Source organism: Kryptolebias marmoratus, linkage group LG16 (assembly GCF_001649575.2).
Source record: "Kryptolebias marmoratus isolate JLee-2015 linkage group LG16, ASM164957v2, whole genome shotgun sequence".
In the NCBI taxonomy this organism is placed as follows: domain Eukaryota; kingdom Metazoa; phylum Chordata; class Actinopteri; order Cyprinodontiformes; family Rivulidae; genus Kryptolebias; species Kryptolebias marmoratus.
In genome coordinates, this window is record NC_051445.1 from 31,236,820 (window position 1) to 31,250,497 (window position 13,678).

General features: G+C 36.4%; 1 protein-coding gene across 1 annotated transcript in view; it reads right to left on the reverse strand.

The window, feature by feature from the left end:
* The window catches only part of bves (blood vessel epicardial substance), a 44,205-nt gene extending 31,629 nt beyond the window's left edge, over positions 1-12,576 (reverse strand). The window contains exons 1-3 of the mRNA XM_037980420.1: positions 12,421-12,576; positions 9,975-10,230; positions 239-363 (exon numbers count right to left, since the gene is read on the reverse strand). Of these exons, the coding sequence (XP_037836348.1) occupies positions 239-363; positions 9,975-10,203 (354 nt within the window). The 5' untranslated portion in view covers positions 10,204-10,230; positions 12,421-12,576. The remainder of the gene's footprint in view (positions 1-238; positions 364-9,974; positions 10,231-12,420) is intronic.
* Between the last annotated feature and the right edge of the window lie 1,102 nt (positions 12,577-13,678).

Here is a 13,678-nt window from a genome sequence, read left to right on the forward strand (position 1 = left end):
AAGAAGTAAAGAGTTATTGATTCCATTTTAACACCTCTAGATTTGATGCGTAAACACTTTGTTTTAACACTGGATTTTAACTACTAATAATATACATCCCAGAGTTACATAAACAGAATGTGACTCTATAAGTGTAAAATTAACTCTGCTTTTGCACAAAGTCTGCTAACACCAAAACATTTAACACTTTTGAATTTTCTGTGCAGGAACAGTGAGGACAAGCTGAGAAACAACTCACCGGTCTGAGCTTATACAGAAGGTAGAACAAGTGCATGAAGTTGACCAGAAGAAAGATCACATTCCAAATCATCACATCTAGGTTGCAGCGGTACAGAGTGGCCCAGGTAATGATGAGAGTGCAGCCTGTCCAAAACAAGAATGCAGAGCAGAGTCAGTGATGGTTTAACCAGGAGGACAGCCTTAGGTCTTGCTTCACAGGGTGCAAAGTTCACACAGTTCAGTGGCAGGGGACACAAAATCCAAAAATATGAAAAATTTGTAAGGAAATTCTGGAGAATGCAAGTGGCTACTTCCTGAAATTCCCATGTCTATCAACTGTTTTCGCATTGTATTCATATTTATTGCCTGCTGCCAAAAGAAAAAGGCAAACAATAATGTTTTTCCTGTGTCTGTCTGTTAGCAAAACCTCTCACAAACTACTCAATGATTTTTTTTTAAACTTGCGGATCACTGAATGTGCAAGTTTTTAGTTATTACATGAATTATTCATACTTTTTATTGAGTGATTGAATGAAATCAATAAAAAACGAAAGAAAGAAAGAAAGAAAATTGATTAGGTTTTGGAGTCAACACAGTACAAGATGGCCACCATAGCCAACTAACAATAAAAACACAAAAAATTGTTGTCACTCAGTCAGTTTTACAAATTGACCTAATTTGTTGTGGTAGGAGCTGAAACTGATCCCCCACACGTTCAGAGTGCTAAAAGATCAACTATTTGGAGTTATTACATCCCCTATGTGGATGTTTTTTAATTTATTTATTTGCATTGTAGTAATGCCTTATGTTTCCCCGAGGCTACGCCTCCTCCCCTGAGATTGAGTGCTGCTTCCTTGATCTCAAGCCAATTACTTGTGCTTCACTACTTAAGGGCTGTGAAGTTGCTCTTCAGTGCCTTTTGGCCTCTTAGCTGCCAAACACCCATGTTGTACGCTTAAATGCCTTCTGTGTAATGTAACCTTGGTCAGACTGCTTTTGTAAGGGAGAGCTGCCATTTTCTTTGACCTCCGTTTTCTCCTGTTTATGTGCTGGTAGGTAGGTTTTATATAAGGTTGTATAGCTTTGTTTTCCTGTGGAGTTAGGTAAGTTTCTTTTATTTTTCTTTCAGGGTTTTGTTTGTTGTGTTGGACTGAACTCTCCCTGAAGCTATTATTAGTCTGTACTGAAACTAATTTAACAACTTGGCAGAAAATAAACATTTTAACTGCCTATTATGACTCCTCATTCACTGTCTGGATTTATGTTGGTCCCTTCTAGCTCCTAGATCAAACCAGGGGACGTAACAGGAGTCAACTCCATCTGTCTGTTAGCAAAGTAGCTCATTTTTTAAATGTAGCCAAGTGGAAAATATTGTTTACACAATGGCCACCAGTTGGCATTGTGCTAATTTGTAGGCCCATTGGCTTGTAGGCTTGTAAAAGGAAGTGATGATAGGCAAAACCACAAGTAAGAAAAGCTCCACATTTTAAGAGGTTTACTAATTTTTTTGTTCATTATATTTTCTGGGACTCACATGTTTAACAGGTTCTGTGAAGGATTTAGAGGATAGTTCTTTCTGAAAATATTTTGCGGTAGGGAGCAAATGGCCTGTCATTGCCAGTAAATTGGAGTTGGTGTTATGCATCCCTGTGTCATTTTTGTAAACTACTGTCTGCTTACATATAATGACCTCTGTTTCCAGACCTGATTGGTTGTCGAGACTTTAAAAGAAATGAGCTCCACCTAATAGAAATAAAGAGGAGAGACTGGAAGCTGCTGAGGTTGGCCTGATGACTGCTGATTCCACGCTCACTCTCTCCTTTCACTACAGACAGCAGCTTTGCACCATCACTTTTGTTAGTTTTCATTACCTGCTACTTGGGTTTGGGAGTTACAGGCTGTTCTGTTTACAGATTTTTGGTTTTTAGGTTTAGTTTGAGTATTTTAGGTTTAGGGGAGCAGCCCAAATCTGACAGGTAACTGCTTGGCTATTTTGAGGCTTTCTCTTCTTTTGTTTGATTTGTCTCAGGCTCCCAATTCCCTTTTGTTTTGTTTGCGAGTATTGTTTCTATTAAAAATTATAAATCAATGCAATTATCTAAACTTCATATGTTATGTCTTGACACAGACCAAAACAGTTGGGCACAGGCAATTTGCAAAAATCATGACCACTTAAGTTGTTTATGCACTTGGGTAAAGTTTATGCATTTGTGTACTAAGGGTGAAGTTTCAGATACAGTTGGTAAATATTTTAAATACTTAGTATCCTGTGTGTAAAATGCCATCAAATCTTTTTTTGTTTGTTTGGTTAGACTTAAACAGCCGCAAAAAACCAAATTTATTCGCTACTTCCTTTTTTTAGTTTTATCAGTCCCTCCAGGATTTTGCGGGCATTTTTTGTGATTGTTGCAGGCTAAAATGCCTGATTTCGCGGGGCATTTTCCTAAAAGTTGTGATGAAAAGTTGCGATTTGTTTTTTACTTAAATCAATAAAAAACCATAACTTTTAATATATAAACCAAAAACACTTACTAGTTTTGTAAGATAATTAACAACAAACGTTGACATTCTCAAAAGGTGCTTTATTTGAGAACTTTGATAGCTAATAAACTGACATTCAGGACCATTTCTGGATTGTCCCTCGTCTGCAGCTCTCCTCACATGTTTTGCAGACACAAAGTGTTTGTCGATGCGTTTATGTTCGGTGATTACACTGCAGGACGTGCAAAACAGCTTCCCCCCACTCTCGTGCAGCTGGGGAGGAAACTGGTTTACGACCGCAGTGAAGTTAGTTTTAAGTTGGATGTTGGATATTCGCGCTCCGCAGAGTTAGCGGCAACTAGCTCACGGCTGACCCGAAACAGAAACGCTAATGTCGGCCAGCCGTTCTCTGCCGGCCCCTTCTCTCACGCGAGGTGGTTCACTTAGGGACGGCTGGCCGACATCAGCGTTCCTGTTTCAGGTCAGCCGTGAGCTAGTTGCCGCTAACTCCGCAGAGCACGAATATCCAACATCCAACTTCAAACTAACTTCACTGCGGTTTTTTGCTGAAATCTTTGTGGGCAAATGTGAAGCATTAGCGCACATTTTCACTTCGGTCGCTGCTCCTGCATGCTCCTGGCATTCTGATGTTAACAGGATGTGACGTCATCTCTTCTTCGTGAGTTATTTGGGGTTAAAGTCGTGGTGTTTTAGACAAAGCTGCAAAAACTTGCGATTTCATGGGGTTTGCTTGATTTTGCGGTAATAGTTGCGATCGCAACATCGCGAAATCCTGGAGGGTCTGTTTAATATTCAAGAAATAAAAAATCCACATTAGCATTTTTGTGTCTAGTGTCATATTAATTTCACCAACCTACATAAACTTTCCAGAATTAATTTTTCGGCGTACATCTACAACTGTTTAACTTTTAGAACCAACCCAGTTTACCCAACCCACCACACAACAAGGAAAACACAAAATGGCTTTAACTCAGTTAATTTTACAGGTATTGTGCTAAAAGATAGCTGAGTGTCATTCACAACACATACTTTCAGCGATACACAGCCCACAAGATTTTTGTTTTATGCAGTCAAATTTTGAAAATCATAGCTTATTTTTGCATGCATGGCTTGTAAAACTGTGTTCTAGGCCTTGCATATTATTTATCAGCCACATCATACCTACTTTCAATTCAGTTTATTTATATAACGCTAAGTGACAACAAAAGTTGTCTCAGGGCACTATACAAAAACATTCACATACATTATAAAAGCTGAGTGTGTAAACATTGTCTATCTAAGAAGGCAGCTGATTGCATTGAATCTATTTCATCGCAGTCTCCCATTATGGAACACATGACTAAATGAAGTAAATAAATTCATAGAAAATCAATAATACATAAACAAATTACCAAAATATTCTCAGATAGAAAAGTGTACATTTGGAATCATATAATTGTAATTCAATGTGCTTTGTGTCAGTGCAATTTCAGTAAAAAAAAAAAAAAATGTTAAGTATAATTTTATACCACAATGAGCTAAAAAAAATATTTATGAAAAATTCATAACTTTTCAAAAGAATTACCAAGATATTCTCGAATGACCATGCCAACATCTGGATTAATATTCTTTTATTTCTATGTTCCAGGATCGAACACATTCTCAATGAAAAATTGTTAACTTCATTCTCATGACATCTAGCTAAAACCCCCAAAATCATTAAAAATTTTAACTTTATTATAATATTTCCCAAATATTTTTGCATCACTGTGTGTAAATGTGGAATAATGTTTGCACTTTATGAAATCTCTACACTCAATGGCTTTTGTACAAGAAATTGTTAACCTTCATCGTAGCAGTGCTGGTCATACTGAAATATATTCAGAAATTTGTTAAAAATCCATGTCTCAAAAAAATCTCTAAATATTTACAAATGACCGTTTTCATGTCCATTATTTTCCCAAATTTTCCAATCCACCATAGTGTTAAACTTTTTTCACAATAAAATAAAAACTCATGTCAGTTAGCATTTAAAATGATTAATTTATTAAACAAAAGAGAGGCACTCAAATCTGAATGATATTTCCTGTGCATTGTAGTTAGGCTAGTTCTGAACAGAGTGCCAAATTTCAAGTCAAACAGAGTCAGAGCTGCTTTTGCTAGCATGAGTTACAAACTTCATAAATAGTAACAGCACACTTAAATATAGAACTGTGAATTTGGATCAGCACTTTTAGGGTTTTACGCAAGGAACATATCCTTTACACCTTAGCCCTCTAAATTCAACGAGTGTTTTTTGTGAGTTTTTCTAAAAAAGGCTTGACATACATTTTTGCACATAAGCCACGCCCACTTTGACCAATCGTTACCATATTGATAACCCACCAAGTTTCATGTAAATCCAATTAGCCATTTCGGCAGTATAAATTTTACCTACTTATACTGCCCCCCACAGTTGGATCTGGCTGAAAATGGAGAGAAACCCTAATTGCACTACTGTTATAAAAACTATTGATAATTTTTAAACTGTTCTTAGCGCTCAATAAACATTATTTTTGCTTCAGTTGGCTTTAAACCTAGGGAGGAGTTAACGAATATAGGTTATGCATATTTTGCAAGTTTTCTACTAATTAGCAATACTTACAATTTTTTTTTAAAACTCACATAATAGAGCACAATTCACAGAACACAGAGGAATACAGATATTGTGCACACATCTAGTAGCTGTAGAGGAATTCACTAACAGTGCTATCTAGAGGTCAAATTTTGCAACCTTTCCTTGAAACATAGAGAGCGCAATTCTGTATTTCATCTGTATTTCCACTAAGTTAATGTTTGATTTCACTAAGTTCAAAGCTCAAATGTGAGATAGCATATAAGCCATGCCCGCTTCATGATATATTCAAGATATCGCCTCAAGGTGCAGTCTTGAGTATTTGTACCAAGTTTAGTGTAAATCTGTCAAGCGGTTATTCAGATATAAACTGTTTGAAACTTTAGCTCCCTCTACCAGTAAAACTGCATAAAATTTAACACAAAGTGGCAATATGTCATCTACTATTAGGATCTAAAAGCTTTTTCCATAATCTCGAAGTATGTTGGAGATATTCATCGTTAACTGTTGTGGTAGCTAGATCTAAAATATTTGGTATAGCATCACTTGCAGAAATTTAAAAAATTGTAATTTATTTTTCATATCCCTTTAGCAGATCAGACCATAGGTGTTATGTACCAAGTTTCACGTTGATCCAGCTTTTAAGGTGGGAAAAGTATTCGAAACTAGATTTTGCATTTATTGCGCTATAGAAAAAAAATCTAGTCAGGCGGAAGTGGGCATGGCCAATGTAAAAGAGATGCAAAATCATCCAAATTTAAATTTTGTTGTTGGACCTATGGTTAGTAGTAATTAGCAAAAATGCATTGTCCTTTGCTATGGCACCGCCTAGGTATCGGAGGATATGATTTTTTTTTGTCTCAGTAGTGGTATCAGATTGCCTGATTGGCTTTTCCCCAGAAGTTTTTGTTTTTTCTGGCCAACTCATTTTAGCAGTGAAGAATAATAATGAGAAATCCGTACAAAAACAGTAGGGCTCCCTGCTCTGCTGGGAGCAGCGAATGACCATGCCTTGCAAATCAAAAAAATAAGATTAAAACCATTTTAGAGCTGTTCCTGTAATCCCAATATTATGTACAAGCCTCTGCAATATTCTAATAGAATATTGTAATAATAATAATAATAGTAATAACTTTATTTATAAAGTGCTTTCAAACACAGCGCTGAACATTTACAAGGAAATATAAACAACACAAATATAAAAGCAGTAGAAAATATTTAAAAGTACAGACGAAAACAAGATAAGATACCCAATAAAACAAGGAAATAGGATTTAAAATGTATTGACAGTAACGACAGATTCTCAGTTATATCAAATGCTACACTGAGATCCAACAGGACAAGTATGGACACAAGTCCACTCTCTGAGGCTACGAGAATATCATTAGTAACATTCAGCAGTGGTGTTGCTTTGCTGTGATAAGCTCCTAACTGAAACTTCTCAAACAGATTAAACTATTTGGGTCTTCTTTGTATCTGTTGTGTTCTTGGGTTTGCACAGTTAATGTATTTATATTCTGTTCTGTTGCTTGTAATTATTTTTTGTCACAATAGGGTGCTTCTGTGACAGTGTAGGGACGATAAGATTTATAGAAATAACAGAGTAAGACAGAAGATTCAAGACAAAGTTGTGTTCTATAATGACATCTGGCATAATGGCACAGTTGCTGTAAAAAAGTTTGTGATTTTAACCATTGTCTTCTATTTTCAATACAACCGCCACAATAAAATTGGTGACAAGGATAAGCACTTCAGTGCTGAGTCCACTGCCTCAGGAGCCCAGCAGAAGGGGAAATCCCACACAAGACAGGCCCTGGAGCAATGTCACAACCAACTGGTTGATTCACTATGCGAAGGTGCTGCTTACAAGGCTGAGTTTGTTCACAGTTCCTCAGACTGAAGAAGTCTTTTGGATAAAAGATGAAACATTTCAACTAAAAACATCCCATCCAGAGGACTTGACTCAATATTGTTAAATCATGATAAACACCTACAAGCTGTTCTCCAGTGCCTTAAAGAGATGGGCCTACAAATCAACTTCAACAAAATCTAATTTGTTCAGTCAAGTCTTTTGTTCCTGGGACATGCCATCTGGAAAGGCCTGCCCCCCAGTCCAGATCACCTGACTGCCATTGCCACTCGAGGACTCACCCATTGCCACTGCTGGACTCGCCATCTGTTATGACCCATCGGCTCAAATAGATGTAACTCAATGAGTAGCACACAGAAAAAAGTAGAGTGGTAAAGTCTAACATAAGTAATTGAGTGAAAGAAACAGACAAGCTGCACCCAGGCACCCTGGGACCAAGGAAGAAATAAGGGAAGAATGAGAATAGGGAACAAGTTCCCTCTCTAGATGATGGGTGTGGCCGAGTTAGATAGACTGCTCACACCTGCAAATGGTTGCAATAATGACAGGTGAGATTCCTACCTGAAAAACAGGACATTGTGCTGACCATGAATGTAGCAAAGTTTCAGTTCATACCATAAAGGACAAAATTCAATCATAGCAGCTGCTGGTTAGAACTTCTCACACTCTTGAAAAAAACCCAAAACAAGTTATGACTTGTATAACCTCTAAGGTCTGGGGTCTAAATGGCCGTTTTTGACTAATTTTGAATTTACCCTTATATTTTCACCCTAAAAACTATTTACCTTGCTTTGTTTGGTATCATTATTTTCATAACAACCTCAGCTTTATGATTTTACAGTGTTTGTTTCATTTTGACAAAATACATTATCACAATGGACCAAAAAATCACACAAAAAACAAAATCTGAGTAGGAAAAATATTGATATTTTTACTATAAAATTTACAAAAATGTTGAACAAACCATTTTTCTAACATAAAAATAAAATCTATAGTGTACATTTTAAGAATGTTTATAAATTTAGCAAATAACAAAAATTTAAATACATGTTTTTATATCAAATTGTGAGCAATTTCCCAGGCGATTTTACAACTATTTACAAAATGTGTCACAATGATTCCACCACAAATTCTCTCCAACAGCACAATGTCCCATGTTTGTTTTTTTAACAACTATTTACACAATAGGTCTGCACACGAATCAGTTGTGCCACTCAGTAAAATAGTTTCTATTTTTTTACAGTGTAAAAGATTCCACAATCATATGAACATATTTAATTACTGCATAAATCATGTTTTTTAAATGAGTCATGTAAAAATGTATAAACATTCTATATCTACTTTATTAGATGACCAATAGTGTAACCTTGGAGTGTACATGTGCTTAGGGCAGAATGAAGTTTGAGCAGAACAGTCTAGAAAAGTGATTTTAGATCAGTGAACATGAACAATGGGGTCTTCTTATTGCTACAAATGTGATCAAAAGTCTTATGAATTTTAGCTAATTTCAGTAGTAATTGTAAGTGTTTTGTGTTTGATAAAGAAGACTTTAAAAGCAATTTATAGCACTTCTGCCAACTGTATGGATAAGGATAAATTGCACACTTTATTCTGCATTACAGTAATAGTAATCTTTCTGAGAAAATGGTACTTTTTTTTCAAGTGAATGGTGTTATGTTCTTAGATTTTTACATAGTGAAATAATTTATGTTCTGTTGCTGTTATCACTTCTACAAGTTTTATACTTTTCAAATTATTTAACCTAATTTAAAAATATTTTCTCCATAGAAATACACAGATCTTTATCAAGTCTTTATCAAGTCCTTAATAAACATTGTTCCTTTTGAAATCTGCTTCAACATACTTGCTCTCTGTTTTCTTGTGCTACTTTTAGCTTTTATATAGCCTTTTTCTACTTTTAGTGTAACATTTTGTGTCTCAGTTTCCGCAACTTCAACAAATTTCAGCAAAGTCATTCGGTATTCACACAGTTTTTAGATCAGGACATGTTTTCTGTCAGGGGAGAGTTCCCTGCATGTGTTCTGACACATGCAGGGAACAACGCGCTGGTGAATCAAAAAAAACAAAACAACTGGACTTCTACTCTGCAGTTATAGGTGTTATGCTTTTCCTCCGAGGAGCTTTCTCAGTTCAAAAAATGGAGAATGTGGAGTTCCAAGCTTTTGCATAGAATGTTGTTGTCTCATACAAATGTCAGTTGTTTTGTTTTTGTTTTTAACTTTTTTTGGATTTACCATGTCCTGGATGGAGAATCTACACCAGCATAGCTCTTTTGTTTTGGAAATGCCTACTACTGCTCTGCAATTATTTTTGAATAGAAGAAGAGACATTCTGGAGACTCCCTGGTATATGCTGTTTGCAAACTAGTTTCCAGGAGTCACAGTGAGTTATTAGCTTTAGCTTTTGCTCAAAGCAACATAAATAAATGAACTTTAAACCACAATTCTCATAATTCCTACTTTTTTCTGACTCCTCTCTCCTACCAAAAAGATAAATTGGATTGGAAGGAATTTTCCCTTCCCCTATTGTGTATCTGACACCCTCAGAGCATTTTAGGGCCTCAGCTCTGGTGATCAAATTGTTTTCATGTGAAGGTCTGAATTTTTGTTAAAATGTTTATCAAGAAATATTAAATACTCAAGTTTTTGCTTTTAGTTTATAAACATCAAAGGCCACTTTAGATTGCAGTGAAACTGTTTCCATGATGGCTGCTACAGGAGGATCTTTATCTGAGGAATGCCTTCAAGAGTAGTGGAAGAGGGGGCTGACCTGTCATTAGCAGGAGCCGCAGCAGGATCATATGCAGACCCAGAGTGGTGGGAATGACCAAACCCAGCAGCAGGGACAGGTTGCCCAGATGGAAGAGCAGATGGTGGGCATGTTCCCACTCCTGGCACAAGGTGGTGTTCAGTTCCACAGCTGCCCCCCCTGGAGCGGATGAATGTAAGGGGGGTAAGGTGGAGTAGATAAGGTGGAGTAGCTCAGGGGTGGAGGACATTGTGCTGCAGAGGCAACTGGGGTAAAGCTGCAAAAACAAAAGGCACAACGTCTGTTCATGTTTAGCTAAATAATAAAAAGTTGAAAGGCACTATACATCTCCCCATGCCAATCTATTTTCCCAGTTCATGTAGACTCTGATATGGATGTTAATGCTTTTAGCCATTAGTCCTGTCATTTATCACATGGAAGGCCACACATTCCAAAGGGCTTACCAAGGCAGCAGCCCAGGGCCCCGAGATTTAGAGGGCCCCAAAACAGCAATATTGTTTTTAATGAATGGATGTTTTCCAAACACTTCATTTTTTTATTTGCACTGAGTTTCAAACTTATATCACTGGAAAGAGTTTTAATTTGCTGAAGCATACATTGAATAACTACTGCTTAATGGGTTTTGCTGAATTTCTGTTTATATATATATATATATATATATATATATAAACTTTTTTTCAAGACAACAAATAGTCCATGCCATATTTAAAAATAACAAAGTAATAAAAATAAAACAAATCAGCAAAAAAAAAGACATCCATCACCAAACAAACAAGCAAGCATTCCAATATTTGATAAAGCTAGAAGTGTATCTAAAACTGTATTACAGATGTCAGAGCTCTTATTATAGAGTTACTTGAACCATCCAAATGGCACATAAATTTATACATAAAATTTCTCTGCAAAGCATGAAAAGTTGGAATGTTATTCATGACAAACATTTGACTTGCAGATGTCCATTGTGGAAGTCTAAAGAGGATTCTAAAAGCATCCTGATAGGCTACTTGCAGTTTCTTCATTAGAGTCTTACTGTAGTGCAAGTTTGTTTAGTTTACTTCAGATTTTTTTTACAATTTTAAAGTCAATACAATACTACAAGTTTTACTACATGACTGTATTCTGTGAAATTCTGAGGCATGTTTTTAAATATTTATTTTGGTTTGTATAAGACTGACAGTTTTTTTTTATATATATAATTATTCTGTATTAGCCATTTGATTTTTTAGGTCCATACAGCAAAACCTCTTAAATGATGTAAATTGTATTAGAACACCTGTTACTATGTGAATGCCAAGACAGTGTTTTCAGTTTCTTCTCTGCTTTTTCAGGCAACCTACTTCTGCAGACTTTGTGCTATTTTAACTTTTGTTTTGCCGATTGTAGCTTTTAACAATGAGTTTGATCATATTAGCTTAAGCTACTGTTTTGCTCATTTTAGATCTGTTTTGCTTGTTTTAACTTAAACAATTCATTTAAGAGTTCATTCAGTTCACTGTGTTGTCTGTGAAAATTTTATTTATGTAGTTTTTCATAACGTCAGGTCTGTTTTTTCTTAGAATTGTTTTAAAACCAAAGCTCTGAACTTGCACTTTGTTTGGCTCTGTCTAACTTCAAGACATTAGGCCGTATATATGCTTCTGCTTTATAAATTATTGTTGCAGTGTTGCCTGTTATTTGATTTGCTGATATATATTCTGGGTTTTGTTGCCATGGCACTTTAAAAAGATTTATTTTTAAATTTAAACAGAGACAGTTCAGATGTGCGTAGCAATGGCTGATTAAAAAGTAAACTGTGACAGAACTATTTTTTTAATAATTTCAGATGGTAGGTCTGAAGTTTGTCTGTGCTTCAGACTTTACATTTTACCTTAAAACTAAGATTAGCTCTGATCTGGGCATCTAGAAACCTTCAAGTTAATGTGAACATAATAAATACTTTAATTTGTATGTATTATTACAATATTGTTGCCAGGGCCCCACAAGCCTATTCTATCTTGAAGACATTTCATGACTGATATAAACTATCAATAAGGCTAGTGTGAAGGTTTTAGTACTACAGAGTGAAGACAAGAAGGACTTTTTACAGAAAACATCAAAGTTCTTCTTTGCTTCGTGTGAGTGTTTTTGAACACACTCTATGCAGTTTTGTGCATATGATTTTTTTGTTTTTCATTTGTAAGCTATGTAAATATATCACATCACAGCTGTTGTGTAGAGAAAAGCCCATTTTGTATGTAAGATACAAATGTTTGAGAGAAATAGAGCAATAAAGTGTCCAGCTGCAGCCTGCTGTTTTCTGTCCCTCACTCCTCCTGCTGCCAAGGTTCATATATAAAAATAGATTTGAAGGCAGTCCTGCGCTGACAGAGACATTTTTCACAGCCACACTTTCTAACAGCTTCTCGACACAATAAAAATAATAAATAAAAAAAATTGCGTTTCTTACCGATCAGGTTCAGCCTCTGACAGTGTGGAGAAGAGGGAAGGACTCCTCTCTGGAAACAAGTTGGACGTTCTGGTGACCGCAGGCTGGACCTTTTCCTGGGGGTCTGCACAATGTGTGCCACACATTCCCCACAGCTGACAGAGAGAGACTAAAGAGGGCAACCAAACCAGAGCAGGAGCTGAACCCTCCAACAGAGGGAGGCAAAGTACAATATAGTAGTTAGGGTGGACCGTAGATATATATAAATATATACTGTATATTACACACTATAGATCATAACAAACAGTCAAGGGAAGGTATTTTTAATGTTTCCAGTCATGCTCCATCTCTTACTAATTAAAATTCATCCAGAGCTGCAAAATGTATTGAAAGTGTAAAAAAAAATGCTGGACCACATTAAGTGTAAATAAATGTTACACATAAAACCATAATGAAAATAGAGATTTATGATACATTGTTGACATGTATTGGTATTTTAACCTGTTGAAACTAAGAAAAGACCAAATTCTGTTAAAAAGGAGATGAAAAAGATTTTGTTTCTAACCCTTTTGATAAAATATAAACACTTTACTTTGCAGCCTGTAAGTCTCTAATAAATTTATGTAAAATTATTTCTGTATCTCACTTTTAAAAATTCTAACATTTTCTTTCATTCTAATAAATTCTTAATCAATCAATCAACATTTATTTATAGACCCCTTTACAACAGCTAAACAGTTCTCAAAGTGCTTTACAACACAAAAGTTAAAAATAATCAATGAAAACAATACAAAAATGCCAGAGTGCCACTTGTAATAAAAGCCTGCTTAAATCAAACATGAACAAACTGAGCCATCCATCCATCTTCTTCCACTTATCTGGGGTTGGGTCGCGGGGGTAGCAGCCTAAGCAGGGAGACCCAGACTTCCCTCTCCCCAGCCACTTAGGCCAGCTCCTCCGGGGGAACCCCAAAGTGTTCCCAGGCCAGACGCGAAACATAGTTCCTCCATCGTGTACTAAGTCTTCCCCTGGGCCTCCTCCCGGTGGGACGTGCCCGGAACACCTCACCAGGGAGGCGTCCAGGAGGCATCCTAATCAGATGCCCGAGCCACCTTTCAACCCCTTGTATTCGCGATCTCGTTCTTTCGGTCACTACCCAAAGCTCGTGACCATAGATGAGGGTAGGAACATAGATGGACCGGTAAATTGAGAGCTTTGCCTTTTGACTCAGCTCTCTCTTCACCACGACAGACCAGTACAGCGCCCGCTTCACTGCAGA